This window comes from Medicago sativa, chromosome 3, assembly GCF_051527215.1.
Source record: "Medicago sativa cultivar Bolivia chromosome 3, Bolivia_mono, whole genome shotgun sequence".
NCBI lineage: Eukaryota > Viridiplantae > Streptophyta > Magnoliopsida > Fabales > Fabaceae > Medicago > Medicago sativa.
In genome coordinates, this window is record NC_140751.1 from 89769314 (window position 1) to 89792345 (window position 23032).

General features: G+C 33.3%; 1 protein-coding gene across 1 annotated transcript; it reads left to right on the forward strand.

Annotated features, from left to right (window-relative positions):
- Positions 1–3358: 3358 nt before the first annotated feature.
- LOC146941723 (putative methyltransferase PMT24) lies at positions 3359–8706 on the forward strand. Its single transcript, XM_085755534.1, has 9 exons — positions 3359–3469; positions 3909–4919; positions 5003–5152; positions 6000–6270; positions 6668–6778; positions 6862–7036; positions 7443–7715; positions 7812–8006; positions 8092–8706. Exons 2-9 carry the CDS (start codon positions 3954–3956, stop codon positions 8318–8320), a joined length of 2370 nt encoding a protein of 789 aa, XP_085611660.1. The 5' UTR covers positions 3359–3469; positions 3909–3953; the 3' UTR covers positions 8321–8706.
- Positions 8707–23032: the final 14326 nt, after the last annotated feature.

Below are 23032 nucleotides of genomic sequence, written 5' to 3' on the forward strand. Positions count from 1 at the left end.
CCCGCTCTTGTATATATATTTTTCTTTTTTAATAATTTTTTTATGAGATAGACGTCATAGGATTTGAGTCTCTTCGAAATACCAACCTAGTTGGGATATCGAATTTCCTCTTGATACTTGTCCTTCCTCCTAGTCTATTAAAAAAAAAAAACCAAATTGATTTACAGACCGAATTTTTTTTTTTTTTTTTGACAAATTACAGACCGAAGTTAAAATGCCAAAATCTGGGCGTACTTATTTTTTAAGTGGACTCAACGTTGTCCAATGTTTGTTGATCTCGCTCTATACCACTGAACCGAATATATTTGGTCAAAGAACAACAAAACCAAACTTCTTTTGACTGTTTACATTTTCATGCCAAGTTGTTGGTCATTGGACAATATCTCTCACTTTTCAACACAAAACGGAACAAAAAAAAATTATACAATTGTTTTGATCAAACGGACATCACAATAACTAGAGGCAAGAATCCCTAAAAAAAAAAAAAAATAGAGGCAAGAACTACAGTTGAAAATTGAGTAAATAGGCAATTACCCCATTGAAATTATAAATTTTGTCAATTACCCTCCTGAAATTAACAAAATTTCAATTACCCCCTTGAAATTGCACAACGTTAATCGATTTACCCCCTCCGTCAAATTCTTCTGTTAGCCAACATGACGTTTTGCAAATACCTCCATAAAGTTTTGCATCAATGTGCAAAATGTCCCCCGAACTTGAAAATTTATATATCTTTTTTTCTTATCCTTGATTAAAAAACACTTCCACAAAGTAATAAACCTATAGCACCATGACAGACTAAGTCATGCTATGAGTATCAACACTTACAACAACATTATTTAAATTCTTGAAAACACAACAACATAAGATAGTGAACATGGCTTCTCCTTTCATGACAATATTCTTAAAAAAGAAAAACTCCATAATGAAAGAATACAATATACGCGAGTTGGTTCAAATTTCCTTAAACTTGTTGACAATATTTGCATTAATGTTGTTGAACCTTGAGTTAGATAATATTAATCAAAACATCCTTATGTTGTTGAACCTTGTTTAGGATGTCTACATGTTTATTGCTTTGTGGAAGTATTTTTGTATCAAGGATAAGAAGAAAAAAAATATAAAAATTTTCAAGTTCGGGTTCGGGAGGCATTTTGCAAATAAGTGCAAAATTTCAGGGGGTGTATTTGCAAAACGTTATGTGAACTAACAGAAGAATATGACGGAGGGGTAAATTGATTAACGTTGTGCAATTTCGGGGGTAATTAAAGTTTTGTTAATTTCAGAGGGGTAATTGCCTATTTACTCGTTGAAAATTCGTCAAAAATAAAAAACTAAAGACTAAAGTTGATAATAGAAAACATTAGACAAAAATTTAAAAGACAATTGTATTTAATAGACTTAAAATAAAATTGGATATATTTACATGGACGAAAAATATGTCCACCGGTCTAGATAATTGTTCATCTCAATGACCAAAACGGCCACAACTTTATTTAAGGTGAAATATCTTACATGATCCTTTAGTTAAATGTTTATGATAAGTTAAGTTATTTTTTTTGTTATAAATTGGTGTTATCCATTTTTTCACTCTACTTCGTTAAAAAATGTTTATGCACCATTTAACATTAAGGTAATAGATCCAAAAATGCTTATGACATCAAATATGACTACTCACACATATTTCTTTCTTGTGTTTGGAATTTAAGCTAAATTTTACAAATAAATACTTCATCATTAATATTATAAGTCAAGAAATTGATCAATATTTTTTCAAATCAAGAGCGAATGGCATACATATAAAGCCTAGTTTTGAGAGCGGTAAATTTGGACATATCAACTTAACATATCAAACTTTCACATAAACACTTTTTAACCGAGTTTGAAGAGAATAGAAAAATGTTTCATAAATTTCATGATTTAGAAGACAAATTTATAACATTTTTTTTAAGCACCGACTTGTTATAAACATGTAACTAAAAAGATAAAGGATTCCACTAATAAACAAGTTTTATGAGATAATGACCTTCTTCAACTGTAGAGAAAGTGAACGAAACAAATTTTCTTTGAAAGAAAGAAGTTTAACATGCAAATATGTTTAGTTATCATTGAAAATAATATTCTAAATAAATATCTTTAGACTTGTCAAAAAAAAACACAATAAATATTTTAGAAGATTATAAATTTATATTTAGATTTATATTTTAAATAAATATATTTGAGATAAGATATCCTTAAGTTATAATTGACTGTGTTGTTTGAAATTATGTTTACAAAATTTTACAATTTGTTTTTTTTATATAGATATGGTTTTTTTTTTGACAGAAACAAATTTAACTATTATCATTAATCAAACAATGTTAAGTACAAGAAGGATAAAAATAAAAAACAATGTTAAGTACAAGAAGGATAAAAATAAAAAATACGATGACTAGCCCAAGAACAGGCCGCCCTAGCTAAAGTATGAGCAGCCATGTTCGTTTGTCTCCTAATAAACTTCACCTTGAAGTTGGAATGTAAAGATAACTGATAATTAATACTAGAAACAATAACATAAAATTCCGAATCACCATGGCCCAGAGACGAAAGAGCTTGCACTAGAGTAGATGGATCGGACTCGAAGACAACCCGGTCCCATCTGTTAGCATCAGCAAAGTGAAGGGCCTCTAGTAAGGCTACTGCCTCCCCCTCCAAAACTGTCATATTTGCCCGCTGCCATTTTGTTTGAGCCCGAATACATTGCTCACGAGAGTCTCTAACACAACACGCAAAAGATGTAATATGGTTACGGTTATGGAACGCGGCGTCCACATTGCACTTTAACCATGACTCGTTCGGTTTCTCCCAAACTTGCACTCTATTCTGCTCGCGTTGCACAACCGATGGTGAACGATGTTTATGAACCTCTTGCCGTTGCTGCCATGCATCTAGTGCTGTCCTCCCAAATGCTCGTTGAAGTGTGATGAACATCATTCCAAATGACATCATTACGTGCAGCCCAAAGAAGTAAAAATATAGAAATAGAAAATACAAAAAATCTCACAATGTTTGTAGGAATAGATATTTACAAAAGTATCCTTAGCCGCATGTGTTTCTTGGTTAGTTGAGTAAGCAAATGTCTCCCTCAGTCCTCATGGTTTCCTCTTCCTTAAGTCACTCCCTCTCCTCCGGCCCTTAACTATTTTTTAGTAATTTACATTCTCGAATATATATTTTTAACTTATTTTCGTCGGCAAATCTAACAAGTTATTTAATCAGAAAATAGTCTACTAACTGTGACTTTGGCAGAAGCAACTAGCAGCAACTAAACTCTCTCTTCCTTCGGCTATTTAAATCAGAATCCCAACATTCACACACTGTCAAACACCTTTCTCTCAATTTCGAATCTCACTTTCTCTCCGCGTTCACACAATGCTCAGATAGCACCTTCATCTTCCTCTTAGATCTGCTTCTTGCTATAGAACCAGAGGTACGCTCCTGTTCCCAATCTTCATCTCTCAGATCGCATTTATCCTTTCTTTCTTTGCTTCTTCACTAGCTAACCGCGTTTATTCGTATCTTGTTTCTTGCTATTCTAGATCCGTTTCAATTTTTCTTGATTTCAATTTCTTGAATCTCTGTTCGATTTTAGTATACGTGTTGATGTTAAATCTGGCTGATTATCATTAGAATTATGCTTAGTGATTTGTTTTAACTTTGAACTGTGAAAACGTTCTGATCTAACTGTTTCATATCGTGATTTCATTATCTTACTTCTTATATCTGATTTATTTACCATATCTTATACTTTTACCGTTTTACTGATTCAACGTTTTAGTTATTTTTGTTCTTTTTCTTCCTAATATGTGATTCTGGTTTGTAGTAGAATAATTTGTGTTTCAAGTCTTAATTTAGTAGTTATTGATCAGGTATAATTAATTAATCATCACTGAGTTTGAGTTCAATCCGAAGACATGGCTTTAGGGAAATATTCTAGAGTAGACGGTAGAAGATCGTCGAGTTACTGTTCAACAGTGACTATAGTTGTGTTTGTTGCTCTAGCCTTGATTGGGGTTTGGATGATGACATCATCTTCTGTAGTTCCCGTGCAAAAAGAGGTCGTGCCTCGGGAGAGTAAAAATGAGGTGAAGGAACAGACTGAGGTGAGGGAACAGGTGAGTGAAACTGATAATAGCAATGCTCGGCAGTTTGAAGATAATCCTGGTGATTTGCCTGAGGATGCGACCAAGGGGGATAGTAATGTCAGCTCCGAAGAGAAGTCGGAGGAAAATTCCACGGAGAAGTCTTCTGAAGATACGAAGACAGAAGATGAGGGTAAGAAAACAGAAGATGAAGGCTCCAATACAGAAAATAACAAAGACAGCGAAGAGGCGTCTACTAAGGAATCTGAATCTGATGAGAGTGAAAAGAAAGATGAATCAGAGGAGAACAACAAGTCTGATTCAGATGAAAGTGAAAAGAAATCTAGTGACTCGAATGAAACAACAGATAGTAATGTAGAGGAGAAGGTGGAACAAAGCGAGAACAAAGAATCTGATGAAAACGCTGGTGAGAAGAATACAGATGATAATGCCAAAGACCAGAGTTCAAATGAGGTATTCCCTTCCGGGGCTCAGTCCGAGCTTCTAAATGAAACTACGACACAAACTGGATCGTTTTCTACTCAGGCAGCAGAGTCAAAGAATGAAAAGGAGATTCAAGAGTCCTCCAAGACTGGGTACAATTGGAAAGTTTGTAATGTTACCGCTGGCCCCGACTTTATCCCATGCCTTGACAACTGGAAAGCGATTAGGAGTCTTCGGAGCACTAAACACTATGAACATCGAGAAAGACACTGTCCTGAAGAACCTCCCACCTGCCTTGTCTCTCTTCCTGAAGGATATAAGCGCTCTATTGAGTGGCCTAAAAGCAGAGAGAAGGTTAAAATCAAATCTTGTCAATTGTCATTTCATTCTCTGGTTGTTTTTCTTTTTCCTAAAATTATATGTTATTTCTCCTGCAGATATGGTATTACAATGTTCCACACACTAAGCTTGCTGAAGTTAAGGGGCATCAAAATTGGGTGAAAGTTACGGGTGAGTATCTTACTTTTCCTGGTGGTGGAACCCAATTCAAGCATGGGGCACTTCATTACATTGACTTTATACAAGAGGTATGCATTTTGTTTGGATTAAATTTGGCATTTATTTGCTGCTTTTGTATTTAATTTTTCCAAAAAATTCTGTTTAACTTGTATATTATCCGAACTTTCAAGATCAATATATAATCAATGTAATCCCTAACTTGTCAAGTTGTCACACCCTTTTAAGAAAAAGAAAAAATCACCGCACCAGTATAGCCTTTAAAAATCTGTTAATATTGGAATGAAAAAAAATATTATGGCAATTCAACTCTATAGAGCGTAAAAATCTTGTTGATCTAAGCTTGTGGGAAGCAGCTCATAGGTAGCTTCTCGTCCAAGTTTCTCTTTATTATGATACCTGGAGTGAAGAAATTGTTTGTTGCTATCTCAACACAATTATGATTATTTTTCATGTTCTGCCACAGTTTAGACCGAACTGGTAGGAATGGCACATATGATCTGCATTGACTAATAAACAAATAGTAAATGAGATACAAAAATTGCAGTTCAACTATAGTATTGAATTTGAGTAGACCTGAAAGTTCTTCAATGACTTTCAGTACCAACTGCCAATAGAGGAAATCAAGATACGTTGGATGATAAAATCCCCCCTCCTCCCCGTTTACGCACAACAGGACAAATCCTAATACATATGAACTGCACATCTGTGAGGCACTGGATGACAACCAAAACTTACCATGATATTGATTTACCTTCATTAAATGATCTTCTACAAACCAGCTTCTTTATCAGAAGAAGTTATGTGAAATCTACATACTTTCATCCTAAACTTTTTTTAGATTTCTAGAATTTACAATGTTTACTCGATGTGGACGAGCAGTCGAGCATTTTACCTAATAGAGCTTTGATGATGCAGACTCTGCCTGACATTGCTTGGGGCAAACGCACACGTGTTATACTAGATGTTGGATGTGGAGTTGCCAGCTTCGGAGGCTTTCTCTTTGATAGAGATGTACTTGCAATGTCACTTGCACCAAAGGATGAACATGAAGCTCAGGTTCAATTTGCTCTTGAGAGGGGGATTCCTGCTATATCTGCTGTAATGGGCACAAAGAGGCTTCCCTTCCCTGGGAGAGTATTTGATGCAGTCCATTGTGCACGTTGTAGAGTTCCATGGCACATTGAAGGTATTCAGATTGCACGGATTCTGTTTACATGATTAGATTAGTTTATTATATAGAATTTTGAATCGTATTCATTTAGGCATTTATCAATCTTAACTTGGTATATAAATTGTAGCGACAGACAACATATAATACATGTAAATGTCACTGGATTTTGTTTGTTATACAGCTATTTTGGTGGGGTGGACCGTATGTTGGATTATTTTACGTTATTCTTACTATCAAGATGAAGAGAAAAACGTGTGGCGTTTGATGAAATCCATGTGTTTGAATTACACAGCAGAGACTCTACTATTTATATGCAATAATTATGAGAATCACCAATATCCTAGTTAACATGATTACTAGATTTGATTACCTTATTTACATGTTTTTAAACAAAAACAATTTACAACTGCAGGTGGTAAACTTCTTTTGGAGCTGAACAGAGTATTGCGGCCTGGTGGTTTTTTTGTATGGTCTGCGACTCCTATTTATCAGAAGCTTCCTGAAGATGTTGGAATATGGAATGGTAAATAATAACTAGTCATGTGTTCCTTTTTTGTGCATTTTAATGTAGGTTTTCAATCTTGACATTTATGAATTTGTTCACAGAGATGAAAGCATTAACAAAATCAATATGCTGGGAACTTGTTTCAATCAGCAAGGATCAAGTTAATGGAGTTGGTGTAGCCATATACAAGAAGCCACTATCCAATGATTGTTATGAGCAACGATCAAAGAATGAGCCTCCACTGTGTCAAAAATCTGATGATCCCAATGCAGCATGGTATTCCTTCCTTAACTGACATGGTGTTTTCTTAAGCAATAACAACAACCAAGCCTTATCCTACTAAGTGGGGTTGGCTATGTGGTTTTTTTTAAAGCAAAAACCAAAATAGAAATTTAGATTTTGCCGAGTTAATTGCTGAATTAGTCTTTGATTGCAGTCGCTTACACTGAGAAAACTTTAAAACAGAGCTGATAGTTGCTTCTTACCCCCCGTCCTGTCTTGGAAAAGCGAGGAACATTTGTATAAAACAAGTATAAAAATAAAACAGGGCTTTTTATTTGGCTGGAGACTTAGATGTTTCTACTGCAAATGAACAATTATTGTACTTCGAGATTTATCTGCGGAATTTTCAATTACACTAGTATTATAATGTTCATGCAGTCTAATCTCTCTGATGTGACAGGTATATTAAATTGCAAGCATGCATACACAAAGTGCCAGTTAGTTCAAGTGAACGCGGGTCACAGTGGCCAGAAAAGTGGCCAGCCAGGCTGACCAATGTACCATATTGGTTGTCAAGTTCCCAAGTTGGAGTCTATGGTAAGCCGGCCCCTGAAGATTTTGCCGCTGATAATAAACACTGGAAACGTGTAGTGTCCAAGTCTTATCTAAACGGATTGGGAATTCAGTGGTCAAATGTACGGAATGTCATGGATATGAACTCAATCTATGGAGGGTGAGCAAAAATCATTGTTTCAAATATTATTGTGAACTATTATATACTTACTAATATGTCCTTCCGTGTTTGACATCTACCGATTGTGGCTTCCAGATTTGCTGCAGCTTTGAAAGATTTGAATATTTGGGTCATGAATGTAGTTTCAATAGACTCCGCAGATACCCTTCCCATTATTTATGAACGGGGTCTTTTTGGTATATATCATGATTGGTGTGAATCATTTAGCACCTATCCCAGGACGTATGATCTCCTCCATGCAGATCATCTCTTTTCGAAGGTTCAGAAAAGGTGAAAATAATTATTTCATTCCCACATTAATAACCAGCAAACTTTTTATTATGGTTTTGCTAATGCTTATTTGGTGGTCACGCAGATGCAATCTAGCTTCTCTGGTAGCTGAGGTTGATCGGATTCTCAGGCCTGAAGGAAAGCTTATTGTCCGGGACACTGTTGAGGTCATTAACGAGCTTGAGAGCATGGTAAAGTCCATGCAGTGGGAGGTTCGCATGACCTACTCCAAGGATAAGGAGGGTTTGTTATGTGTCCAGAAGTCCACCTGGCGGCCTAAGGAGACGGAGACACTCAAGTATGCTATTGTTTAAGCACGGATGAGATGCCAAAATACTTGGGTTCCGGCTGCTCAAAATTCTTGTGTAACTGTATTTCCACTACTAGTCATATATCATTTTAGTTAGGAATCTTGTATTCGTCTTTTACCTTTGGTCATTAATTTTGATATCCTTTATTTATATTTAGAGATTGGCGTTTTCTTCTATAATATGGTGCCATAGGGTGAGGGAAATCTGATCACATCCTTGCAAATGTAGAGTCCATTGATTTATTTATTTTATATGCGTAATAGTCGGGAATTCAGAATATGCATGACACTATAATTTGTAGTATTTATGCAACTGAATATATGGATTGGACGGGAAACTGTATTATGACCTGAATGTTGCTAGTACCTTTTTTCGTTTTGGTTGTGCAACTGTTAGTTCCAAATATTTCTGCTCAATGAATAAATCTTGTTTCAGAATCAAAGGATTCCACTTCAAAGATTTCCTAAAAGAATACAATTAATTTTATTATTACAATAGATTATCGGTAACTCAAGTCAAGACTCTGCATTCCCTTCGCAAATGTTTGAGAGTTTTAGTCTCTTCCAATCCTTTACCAAATAACTTAATCCCTCTTTCTCTTTCCCTTGTCTCGTAATAACTTTCCTATTTATATCACAAATAACAGAACTTTCACACATAACTTGTATCTATATCTATCCTAATTAAAACAATATATAATTGTCCTTCTAATTTATTTATATTTTGACAAGAAAAAAATATAATAATATAACTTAACCGTCTTATTTCAATACTCTAACAAAATGTCACGGAACACTCAAGTGGAGAAAACGAAGATCATGCCCACAGACCACAGTCGAAGAAGAAGCAAATCATTGCTGATTGGCTGAAAGCAGAGAAACAATGACGATGATACAGTAGTTATATAACTACTAGATTTCTGTTCTACAAAAATGGTCGGTCACTCTTAGCTTGGAGACATCAGCAGATGCTGGAAAGGCATCCAGGGCATGATCCTTGAGTAACAAATATTTTTAAGACGCCAATTAGGTACCAATGACAAGAAAAGTATATTGTTGTCAACAATTGAGATTTATTTGTTGGATCGAGTCGTGTCTATTGGGTGAAATGCTCCACATATATAATGCAAATCAGTGGTGAGGGGTCTATTTTAGGATTCATCTTTCATTTTTTTATATCCCTACAATGATCCAATTTCTCTTCTCTTATATCTCATCTATTGTGAATTCGATGAAAACTCACACCAATAAATAACTTGATGTGTGGAGCAAGGGATAATCAGGCAACCAATACAAGTGGGTAATAGTTATAATCACAAACAAAAGTAGAAAAGAACGAGAGAAAGAAAGAGAGAAGACAAGGATTTGTTGACCCAGTTCGGTCCAAATTGACTTAGTCTGGGGGAGAGAGCAGCCCTCCGTTTCACTATACGATGAGTAACTTTACAAAAGAGATATCAATGGGTTACAAGAATAAGTCTCCCGCCTAATTCTACCCAAAGTCCCAATCTCTTCCCGTGACCAAGAGACTCAATCCTAATAGTGTTTCCCAAGGTGAATCAACCCTCAAACTCTAGTGTTTGTTCCCAAGAGACAAACTCTACACAAACCCTAGTTTTGTTGTTGCCTTTCTAAACCCTTGTTTCAGCCCCCTCTACCTTAACTAGCAAATGCGTACATCCCACTATGTCTTCAACCTTGAAACTCCACCTCAACAGGTAGATCATGAGTATTGTTACCTCCGTCTCTCCAGACTGATCATGAGTATTCTTACCACCATCTCTCCAGGCTGATGTTGAATTTTTAACGTCTCTCCAGACGACCACCGCTCCACTAGGAATCACTCCCAAGGAGAGACACATCACCTTCTTCATCCTCCAAATAACACCATAACATCAGAGCACCTGCATCCTCAAGATGCACCTCAATGTTCTCCAAATCACCAATGATTTTGTTGAACTCCGTAAGTTGCTCCATGAAGGCCTTTGACTCTACCATCTTGAATGAGTAAAGTTTTTGCTTTAGGAATTGCCGATGAGCCAAAGACTTTGTCATATACAAATATTCGAACTTTGACCACATCGATGCCGCGGTTGGTTCCTTCGTTACTTCTCTCAAAACTTTATCCCCGAGGCACAAGACAATGACACTCCAGGCTTTGTCCACCATCTCGGTCTTCTCCGCTCGTGACATGGTGACCGGTAACGCACCTTCACTCTTCAAAGCTTTCTCACACTTTTGTTGTATTAACACCGCTTCCATCTTTACATTCCATAACCCAAAATCGTTATCTCCGGTAAACTTCTCAATATCCCACTTCGAACCCATGATACTTGATTATCTTTTGACCCTTGCCCCACGGTGGGCGTCAATTGTTGTGAATTTGATGAAAACTCACACCAATAAATAACTTGATGTGTGGAGCAAGGGATAATCAGGCAACCAATACAAGTGGGTAACAACTATAATCACAAACAAAAGTAGAAAACAGCGAGAGAAAGAAAGAGAGAAGACAAAAGAATTTGTTGACCTAGTTCGGTCCAAATTGACCTAGTCTGGGGGAGAGAGCAGCCCTCCGTTTCACTATATGATGAGTAACTTTACAAAAGAGATATCAATTGGTTACAAGAATAAGTCTCCCGCCTAATTCTACCCAAAATCCCAATCTCTTCCCGTGACCAAGAGATTCAATCCTAATAGTGTTTCCCAAGGTGAATCAACCCTCAAACCCTAGTGTTTGTTCCCAAGAGACAAACTCTACACAAACCCTAGTTTTGTTGTTGCCTTTCTAAACTCTTGTTTCAACCCCCTCTATCTCAAGGTTTACACTGATACAATGTCTATATTTATCGTAAAAGAATCCTCAATAAAACTGGAACAAATCTAGGCCCGAAAATACGTTTCTGTTTTATTTCCTGCTGTCAAAATCGGCCACCGGATGCTCCAAATCGGCCACCGATTTTTGCCGAACCAAAGGCCAAAAAAACAGAGTCCATAATCGGCCACCGATTTCCAGCTTCCAGAATTCCAATTTCTTCAATTTTGAGGCACTTTCACAACATCATCAAAGGTTCACACATGTCCCTCCAAGAATTATGAAAAATGATGGCCATAGCAATTCACCAAATGGGGTCATCACAGGAAGCCATGAAAGGCCTTACTAAAAAAAACCAATGTAGGTAGAATCATGAAAAAAGCAACCCCTACCTGCTAATGTGAAATTGAGTTTCGATGGATGCAAGAATGTATATTCCTAAAAAAAATATCATCACTCAGCCTCCATATGTAGCTATAGATCAATTATTTTCACCGTCATTCTCCCCCAAATTCAATTCAGAAAAAACTGCAGCCGCAAGACCAGATCGATTCAGTGGGACAATGTTAAGAGAGAGTAAGACCAAGATTTTGTGTTGGGAAATTTTTTTCTTTCATTTTTCACTAATGGTAATTATGCGGTATATACGAAAATAATTAATGTGCAGTTTATCAATACGATACCACCTCTAACCAGAGAATGCCTTAACTTACGTTAGAGTAAATCTCTTTCTTGAGAAGTTGTGCTATCTTGGTACATGAAGAATATTGCTTCCTCCTAAGGATCTAACATTAGTTAATGGGATTTGCATTTTTTGGTGAGGTCTACCAAAATTTGAGGTCCACTCCGAATAACATTTCTGATGCATTTCTCTAACTTTGATGAGACTTGCAGACCAAGAATAAATAGTAACAGTGTGCATTAACATACCATAGATGACAGATTTCACTAGTTGAGTTCTTTCTACAATAGAAAGAAGAGAAGCTTTCCGTGTCCGGCAAATGTTTTGAAATATTATTTTTTTAATGCTAAAAAAATAAGTTTATTTAAATATAATACAAACTATTAACTATTATATACAGACAAAAAAAAATACTTTTCCTCCATTTAAAATTTCTTATCTTCTCTTCCTCAAATTCATTATTTTCCACTCCATTAAAATCTTTGTCCTACCTTAGAGTATCTCAATGAAGGCATTTAAGAGGGTTAATACATAGGAGTTGTTTAATCCATTAAAAAAAAATGAGCTATTTAAGAGTTGCATATTTTTATGGTTAAATACCACTCACGGGTTTTCAAGTTAGTTGTTTATAACAAACTAGTCATTTAATTTATTTTGCTACTAATTAGTCCTTTAACAATTTTGTTTTTAACAAGTTCGTTTTTTAAGTCATAAAATAATTACAATGTTATCATCTTTTTTATTCAACTTCTTTAAAAAGCGCTTACATTACCATTTAACATAAAGTCAATAAGTTCAAAAAATGTTTATTACACCAAACATGATTATTTACACACATTTTCTCTTTTTTGTTTATGAATTCAAACTTAATTTTACACATAAATGTTTTCTGAACAACATTATAAATCAAATAATCGAATCAAAGACGTTTCAAATCAAGATTAAGTAATACACGTATGAATGATAGTTTTGAGAGCAATGAATTTGGACCCACTAGTTAACATAGCATTAAACGTCGACAAAAGTATTTTTTAACCGAGTGTGATGAAAAGAGAGTAATGGTGAAAATATTTTACGATTTAAATGATCATTTTGTAGAAGGAAAAAAAAACTTAAAAAGGACAAACTCATTAGAGACATCTAACTTTAAGGAAAACATGAAATATTTGACCTATTTTTATTTATCCTTGGAATAAAAGTATGATGTAACCCTATAGGGACCATTTAATAGTAGAGTAAGAAATTTAAAATGATTTCTTTAAAAATAACCATTAAAAAAAACTTGATATCTGACTCAATCACCGACTAATTCGATAGGTTCAATCTCACCATCTACTTATAGGAGCCCAATTTAAGTAAGTATGCACTTAACCCACTAAAATCAATATTAAAAGAGAATCAAACTTGAGATCTCGAGACACATCTTAAACTCTAAACTCTTACCTCTCTCAGTCGTGTATACATCAATTGTTTGTTTCTTCTAGTTATGTGTGTCTTCATATACCTCTATATTGCGTCATCTAACCATACATGTTTTGCGTGTTAATAATACTACGTTTTATCATCACCATCCATTTTAATTTTATCCACTTCACTTCACAAAATCCCATTATATCCATCCCACTTGTTCTATAGAATCTTGTGTTTGCATCTTCTCTAACTTTTTAAGCTGACCTACTTTGACAGTTCACGGCCTTGTCCGTTGTCCCAATGGTGGTGAAGGTAGACAGACATAGGCATACACCACCAACTCCTCGTGGGGAATGTACGTGTTATAGAAGACAGAAAAATAGCTGTATTTTGTTTTGTTCGTTATATCCATTATGAATACAAGGTTATCTATGGAGTATGTTTTGCATATTTGTTTCTACACCACTCTTTACTTTATAATTTTAATAGAATATTTATTATATTTTGTTCTTCAATTTATATTATTTACAGGTCGAACTTGAAAGTTAGCTAAGGATTGGTTAATAGCTTTCAAAAAATTTCTTTTGTTCTTCACGCAAATACGGTAAGAAATGAATTATACTCATCCGGTTACTTTTATAAGCAAAAAATAATTTTTTAAGTACATTTAATAACTAATGTATTCGGTCATAATTATAGATCAAATACATTAGTTATTCAATTTACTTAAAAAAATTGTTTTTTACTTATAAATGTGACCGGGGGAGTATGTCTTTCGGTTGTGAGTTTCTTAACTCCTTTCAAAAGTGTCCAGTTTGGATTGCAAGGTTTTTGTCAACTACTAAACAAGTAAGGAAAATGCTCCCTTCAAAAAAAGTAAGGAAAATGCTAACAAGTATCTTTATGATATTGTTTAAGCATACAACCGGTTCTATATATAAGAAAATTTACCCAAAAAAATAAAATTGGTCCTATAAGAAAATATCACAACTTTTAAGGTATATTTATTGCTTAAAAGACTTTTCTACCCCTTATTTAATGTTTGGTTTTTTAATATTAGTGAGTGTATTTAATGTTTCACAATTTTTTATTGTAAAAATATTCAAAAAAGTTACACAATTAATGAGTATATTGGTTTTGATGTTTTTTGTTTTGTTTTTCTTCTTATAATAAGGACAGGAGGGAATAACTTTTACGTTGAAAATTGTATAGTTATGACTCAACAATATAGTTATGAGATTCTTAAACAATACTCTTAGAGCACTTGTTGGCAAGACTCAACAAATAAAAGTATCACTGAAAGTAAAATGTAAAGCATAAATGTAAATGATTAATGCGAGTAAAAATGATACACATTCCGTCCCAAAATAAGTGACATTGTTTGACTATGTGCACTATTCAATTAACATAAGTTGACTATATTTTTTTCACTATTATATAAAGATAAATGATAGCATATACATTTTCATTTTTTTACGCATTATATATATTTTCATTGTATTGCTCAAAAAAAAAAAAAAAATCATTGTAGCTCTTATTTAAATAGTATAAGCACTCTAAAGTGTTTGAAAAATAAAGTTTTTTCTAATATATTTTTTATAATGGAGGCTCATCGAGATGAGAATAGATCTTAAAATTTAATGAGATTTAACAAAGGTACTCACATAGTCACATATAATCCATCAAAAACATCCTCTTTCTTTTTTTGAAATTACAATCAAATACCTCCTTGTATTAATAAAGAGAGTTGAATTCCCTACCTTACAAATAAGTCAATCTAATTGAAGCGAATCATACTGATTCGTTCTTCATCGGTTTGATCTAGTTCAAATCTTTTTAGAAAAACTTTTAAAACCACGTTGGCTAATTTTTATTAGTTTGAATTTATTTTGTATCAAAAACAAAACTGAATCAAATCAAACACATTACATCCTTAATTGATACAATGTTCTGTCACGACTTTCGTTGTGTCCCGGACCTAGTGCATAAGACATGCACACATGGGCAACATTGACAGGCCTCCATTTACTACAAGATAGCAACAACAGCAAGGTTGTATGACTATGACCATTCGGAATTGAGATGAATGATTCCTCATTTTGTCCCCAAATTCAAGATGGCAAGTTCAACTATCTCTAATTGATGGTCTCCGATTCAAGTTTATTAGATTATTAACATTTCTGAAACTTGGCTTCGGTTTTTTTTTTTACAACCAACTGAGATAGAGAGCCATTAAAAAGGAAAGAAAAGGAGGTTCTCGACTAACTTTATTTTTTCATAATCCCAATAAAGTTGACACCATGTAAAAAAAAAAAAACATGGCGTGAGTGTTGAACTCGAGACCATTGCGGGTCTTTTAGTCTGCCATTCCTATGCGACAACCGAAAACTATTAGTCATACCACACCTAATATCATACTATATATTAAAAACCCAGGGGATGCCATGGATGGGTCTCTACTAAGATCCGCCACTGGTTGACACCAACTAAGGCGACTACAACGATGACCCCACTCTAATATATTAGAAAGAAAAAACACAAGTCATTAGATCATTCACAACCTTATAAGCATCGCCAATGGGAGGTCCTTACTTAACAACGATGACTCCCTGTTAAGGACCTCATTGGAGAAAGAAAAAATGAGTCCCCATTAAGAAACAAGTAACTATATAAGAACTCTCTCTCCTAGGTAACTAACAGACCTCACGTTTAAAAGAAGTAATGAAATATGTACTATGTGGTCTGATACAAAATTAGCAAGTGTACTAACTTATATCGAAGTAATAAAATTTATAAGATTCGTATCCACAGGGACTGTTTCAACTTCTACTCGGTAGTAACGTTATTATTAAGGATGTTTGTAAAATGGGGGGTGCACTGAGGCAATTTGTAACACCCCGTTTTCCCAACGTAAAAATTTCTTAAATAAAATCAGAGTTTTTCATCATAAAACGGAATGTCACATTTCTTAAAAAAACGTAAATGGAATAATAATTTATCCTTCAAAAATATAACAACATAATCTTTAAAACTTCACAGCGGAATAGTTTGACAACTTAAATAATCTTTGGCACAAGGGCCTCAATATAAAATTTCATAAAACTTAGTTCAACATCAATTCTTGAAAGATTCATAAAGTAATACGTAAGGAACAGAAAGTAAAGACATAATTCCATCCCGTTACGTATCAGAGCACCTAAGACACACTTGTGAGGAGTCCACTCACGACCACAACTAATCCTGGTTACCTGCAAGTTACCCATACGAAGAGCAACATTTCCAAGCAGAGGGGTGAGATTTCTCAAACAATAATATTAAGCATATAAATCATATAAAGTACATTCAACAACTTAAACATCTTATAATTCATTAATCATATCTAACAACTTAAAACTTCCTTAACTAGTGTCACTATTCTTCCTATATTAGTCATATACTTCGTATCATATCATCATATAAATATCATCACATATCTACTACAAATATTGGTCATAAGCATTATCATATATTCCTTTTAATCATAGCATCTTAATCATAAACATAAACATCATCATATAACATCAAGTACTAATCATAACCATAATCATCAAATCATAATCATCATCTCATAAACAAACATCATCATCAAAACAATCATGAACATCAACAACAATAATCATTTAGCATCTTATAATCATTATAACAGCTTCTTAATCAAACTCATAATCGACTTCATAATCATAGTCATAAACAACTTCATGATCGACTCGACTCTTGACTTGACAATGCGACTCAACTCGACTATGCAACTCTTATCATCTTAAATCATCTTGAGTCATCATGAAAATGCAAATGCATGTGGTACCAATCTAGGGCATAAGCCCTCGTCGCTTGTGAGCATAAATATACTCCTAGGGCATAAGCCCTCATCGTCGTGGTTGAGCAAAAGCTCCATCGTCGTGGTTGAGCAAAAGCTCCATCGTCGTGGTTGAGCAAAAGCTCCAGGGCATGAGCCCTCATCTATAAATGAGTATGCATGGACTCAACATCATACGTCTTAGAAACTTCATGAACATCTATGACATCTTAACAACTTGACGACTTCATAACGACTCGACGACTTAACAACTTCATATCATCTTAACGTCTTAACATCTTAACATCTTAGCATCTTGACAACATATGGATCACATAAATAATTCATGTCATATCATAATATAACAATATCAAATGATAATAAACAACATCTTAAAACATCATATTCATCAATCATAAACAACTTCACATAACATCGTATTTAAACATCGACAATAATTCACTATGTATCTCTGTAAAAAAACATAATAAATTATCCACAACATATTTTCATGTCAAACCAAAGCTACTGGAAAGATATCACAAATATCAACAACTTTCATGTTTACAACAAAGATCAATTCAAAACAGAAACATACGAACAAAACGCAAAAACATGAAACAGAGAATGTTGTCACCGTACAATTTCGCTAAGACCTCCCTGTAGTATTTTAATCATAACTCAAAGACCAAACATCATTTCCACGTCAAACCAAAACCACTAGAAAGCTAACAAAATTATCTAAAACTTTCATGTTTACTCCTAAGACCAATTTTGTACCGATCAATACCAGTTTTCATTTTAAATTCGGAAAAGTTGTGCTGAAAGTCCATAAAAATTCACTGTGACCTACGTGCAGTAATTTGACCATAACTCAAGTTCTATAAATCCTATTGACGTGAGACCAACGGCATTAGAAAGCTAACATCCATACCTACAACTTTCGTGTTTACACCTAAACCCAGTTCGGAACTTAAACTTGTCAAACTGAGACAATAAAAACGCGTTTTGCACATTGACAGCAAAATCGCAGTTCAGCTGCGATTTCGCTTTGGCGAAATCTTTTCCACTTCTTATTCGATCCAATACTCTCCAAACTTGACCTTAATCTTTACCCTATGATTTCCCTATCATTAGAACACTAATTATTCATCAACTTACTGTATGCAAATTCAAAGGGTTCTCAAATCTATTAACAATCTATTACAATTATTAAACCCTAATTCTTAAACTCACCAACATCTGATCCAATTTCATGGTTTTAACCTCAAAACTACATCCAATAATCGTCATATGGGTTATCTAAGGACTGTATACAATTTCTACATCAATTCAACAAGTTTCCATCATCTAATCATCAAATCTCTCTCAAAACCCTAATTCTCAAATTCTCACAAACTTTCCCCAACTTGTTAGATGCAATCTAATGATTTAACAACTTAATATTAATGCAAGATAGTCTCACCCTCACCTTAGATTAATTCCTGAATCAGCGGCAGCGTTCTTCTTTCCTAAGGTCTTCTCCTCTTCTCTTCTTTCTTGTTCTCCTCTTTTCCAAAAAGCGGTTTTCGGTAAACTCTTTCTAACCTAAGCTTCTCTATTTATAATACTAAACGCTCTTCCTAAATCTATTTTGGCCCAACAACTTATTCTTCTTTCTATTCTAACCCCCTTCTTATTTCTCTTACACCTCAAAACTACTCTATTCCTCATAATCTTATTTATTTCTAAATTAAATATATCTCTCCCCCACTTAATAATAATAATACACCAATAACAAATATATCTCTAACAAATAACAAATATATTTCTACACCAAATAACAAATATATCTATAACAAATAACAAATATATTTCTACACCAAATAGCAAATATATCTATAACAAATAACAAATATATTTCTACACCAAATAACAATTATATTATGCTAGTAAATACCAACATATAACATAACAAAATATCACATAAATCATGTAAATCATACCAATCATATAAATATATTCTAAAACTAATTAAAATAATTAAATAAAAGGAGGGCGTTACACAATTGGTTTGATTTGCAAGTTAAAATAAAATGGTTAAGGTAAACTTGGTTTGAGAAATAATATGGAGAGATGACTAGGTCAATCGATTCATCTGTTCATCACTCATTAGCAACCTGTTTCTTAAGTTGACGAACGCTATAAAGTTCAAGACAAATTAACAAAATAGCTTAGGTCAATCCCTTGATCCTAAGCCCTATATTCTGATTATAATTCCCCAACCCCTTAGGTGAACCTATAATCATCAAAGGTTTTAAGTCCGTTAATTCAATTATCACAACCTAACAACGCTCCATCCCTAGATTGTCCGTTAGATTGAACAGTATAAATATGTCAGAGTTACACGCTAGTGTCAGTAATCATATATACTCTAAAATCAGTTATATTGGGTCAGAATCATAAAGGCATTAAGAACAATTTATAATGAATAAACTAGAATGGCATTCATAAAGATTAAGAGTTACAGGTTACATAAACATGAGCTAGAACAGAATCATCTCTTGACCTAATCACAAAGGATCTAACTACTCATGGCTAAAGCATAAATAACTAATATGAAAGAAGGATTCATTACATGAAATTGGTAACTGGATATGAGTTTTGATGGTCTCCAACCTTCTCTCCAGATCTCCAGCTCCAAAAGTCAGTTTCTTTCTCCAAAATTTCGAACCATTGGCTCAGAAAACAGTTTGGCTTTTATAGAAATTTTCCAGGTCACGCAAAAATCGTACTACGATGCATAAAATCGTAGTACGATGCTTCATAATTTTCATATCAAACCCAGACGCTCCTCTTCATCGTAGTACGATGCTTGTAGATCGTACTACAATTTTTCAGTGGCCAAAACTCCTCAAAACATCTTCAAATCGTAGTGCGATGCTAGAAATCGTACTACGATGCTTCCTGTACTCATGCATTTGAATATCACTTTGCTGTAGCTCATAACACATGCAAAACCACCTGAACTCGACTAAAAGTACATAAAAATTAAAGCAAAAGTGATATATGACCTAGTGTCATCATGGTCTCACTTACAAAAGAAGTAATATTTTAATAAATAATAGTTGTTTTAAATATTATTTTATCTATTTGCCATCATTTTAAATAAAATGTAATTCATGAAAAATATTATTATTATTTTTTAACGAACGAATGTAAAAATTTTAACGTTAATTTTTCCATTTTTAAATTATTAGCAAATGTGGCAGGAATTTAAGTTCATACTAATAAATAAATATTTTATAATTTAATTTTTTTAAGGATTTTAATTAAATATAATAAGGTAATTTATAATTTAATAAATAAATTATTTTTGTTTAATGATGTAAAGTTAGTGAGACATATTTAAGTACTTTTAATTTGAGTCCTTATTAGTGTACTCCCACGGAGTCATTGAGTTCTTAATATGTACTTTTATTAAAATACAATAAATAAGTGATGTGTAACGTGGGATCCATTTAAGAAGTCCTTATTAAGGAACTACCATTGTGGATTCTCTTAAACTTGGCACGTATTATGAATCATCGTTGTAGGGAAAAAGTTTGAGTACTTGATGAATTTAAAGATTTCAAATAAACATTTCATATATATATATATATATGTATAATGATATAGAATTATTGATAGATGATTAATGAATCTCGTTAGGAAATTTATGTAAAGTGTTAGGTTGAAGGGACTGAGTGTTTATTAGATACTAATATAAAAAATTATAAATAAATGATGTGTACACGTGTGACCCATTTAAGTATTAAAAAAATGGATTTATGCATTGGTGATGCTCGACTATGGAAAAGTACTAAAGTCACATATTGAAAAGATAGAATTTTGTATATGAGTATTCATCATCAACAACGGAGTCAGGAATTCTGAATAGTGAAAACACCACATATATAATTTATAGCATTGGAAATATATTCATTTCATTTTTGAAAGTAAAATATACATCACAATTGTTTTATATGATTTATCATTTTTCAGAAATATTGAATGATTTTTTCATTTTGGATCTCAATAAAAACATCACTCTATATATAAGTAACTAAACAACATTTAACCATTGATTTCCCATGCGAATTAAACTTACCACTTGCATATAACAATCCAAATTAAACTTATGTGTGACACCAAATCTTTTAAGTGAAAAATCAATCTCTTTTTGTTGATAAGGGCATTTTTGAAAATAGTAGTATCCTAATTTCTTCTCTATCACTTGGATGATAATTTGGAATTCTTGGCCTCAATCCAGGATCACTAGAAAGCTTTTCCAAACCAATTCTATTTTTTTTCCGAAAGTAAACCCAATTTTATACTTCCACATTCATCAAGTGCTTCACGTTTAGGAGTTGATGATTGATTTGAACTTGTTTTTCTTTTGAAAAATTTCTCCATTGCTTACTGTAACACCCCAAATTTTAAATATTAATTTATTAGTATTATTATTAAATAATATTAGTACTATTATTATTATTAGTATTGGTTGTTAGGTAGTATTAATTTAAATATTCTTATTTATTGGAAAAATAGGTCAGGAGAATGTAGATGGGTTGATTAGTCGGTTAAAGAGTGAGAGAAAATAATATTTAGGAAGAAATTTGAGTTTTTAGAGAAAATAAGAAAGTAGAGTCTGAACGGAGGTGAATTAGTAAAATTGGGTAGAAAAAAGGTATAGTTAGTGAGATGAGTAGTGTTTTAATGATATAAGCAGAGGGAAGTGTGAATAGCAAGGTGATGTAGTTATAGAAAAAATAGTAACAAGATCTAGAGGTACAGATAATAACCTGAAAAGATTAGTAACAAACCTAGAGAACATATAGTAATCTGAAAAGATTGGTAACAAACTCAATTAGAGCTTATAAATAGAGAATATAATTAGAGAAAAAGGGTTACTGAGAAAGAGATAAACAAAGATGCAAAAGAAAAACTAGGGTTGAGGAGAAAAGAGGCAAAGGAGGCAAAGAGAGAAGAGCTTGGGGAGAGATTGAACCATAGGACATCATCAAATTCGCAAAAAGAGGTAGGGGGGAATCTCTATTCAGCATAAGGGTTGTATGAACATATGATTAGTGAAGGGTTTTTATTTATTTTCATGCTCTTCTGATAAATTCATGTTAAATTCATGCTCCAATTTATTGTTGTGATTTTGTGTATATTTTTATCTCTGAATTTTTAATTTTGATGTGCTAATGATTGGTTTTTGAATAAGCAATTTGGTTTCTTCAAATACATGGTTGTGCGAGTAAGCAATTTTTGAATAAGCCTCACGTGCAAATGACAACATCGTAGTGTCCTTGTTTTTAATGTTTTCTATAGCCATGTTTAATTAACGAAAAGAAAGAAAGAGAAAGAGTTAAAATAATAAGGGTTAGTTAGACTAGTTCATTTGTATAGAAGGTATATTGACTAGGTGAATAGGAGAAACAAGGGTGGATAGATTTATTTTGTAAACATAAGCAAAGCTAGTGACACTTTGAGACATATTATAGTTTATTTTGATCTTAATTAGGAGAGTACTTTCTGTACTGTTGAAAAAATTAGCAAATTCTGATAAGTATTTTTTGAAGCAAAAATATATATAGATAAATATTAGATTGGTAGTCATCCTTACTGATCGTAGCTTTAGAAAACATGGTACTTCTTTAGCTTAAAAATATCATTTATTTGATAATTGATGTCACGCTTTCTTAATAGGAACAACAAGGGAATTGCTTGAGACTTATTGCCATTATTTTTTTTTATCTTTTTCAACCTTTGGTGATCGTGGTAATTTTTTTTTTTTTTTGGGTGGAAAAAGAGGGCTAAAAGCCCCAAGCGTATGTGTTTATAACTATTTAAGTAATTGTTTCATTAATTATAATTGTGACAATAGTATGTGTTAGCATTATTTATATCATAACTATTTAAGTAATTATTTCATTAATTATAATTGTGA

Coding starts and splice junctions, on each gene's coding strand:
- LOC146941723 (XM_085755534.1), top strand. CDS start 3,954: ATGGCTTTAGGGAAATATTCTAGAGTAGACGGTAGAAGATCGTCGAGT. Junction 6,779..6,861: donor AGATGTTGGAATATGGAATG/GTAAATAATAAC, acceptor ATTTGTTCACAG/AGATGAAAGCATTAACAAAA. Junction 7,037..7,442: donor GATGATCCCAATGCAGCATG/GTATTCCTTCCT, acceptor CTGATGTGACAG/GTATATTAAATTGCAAGCAT.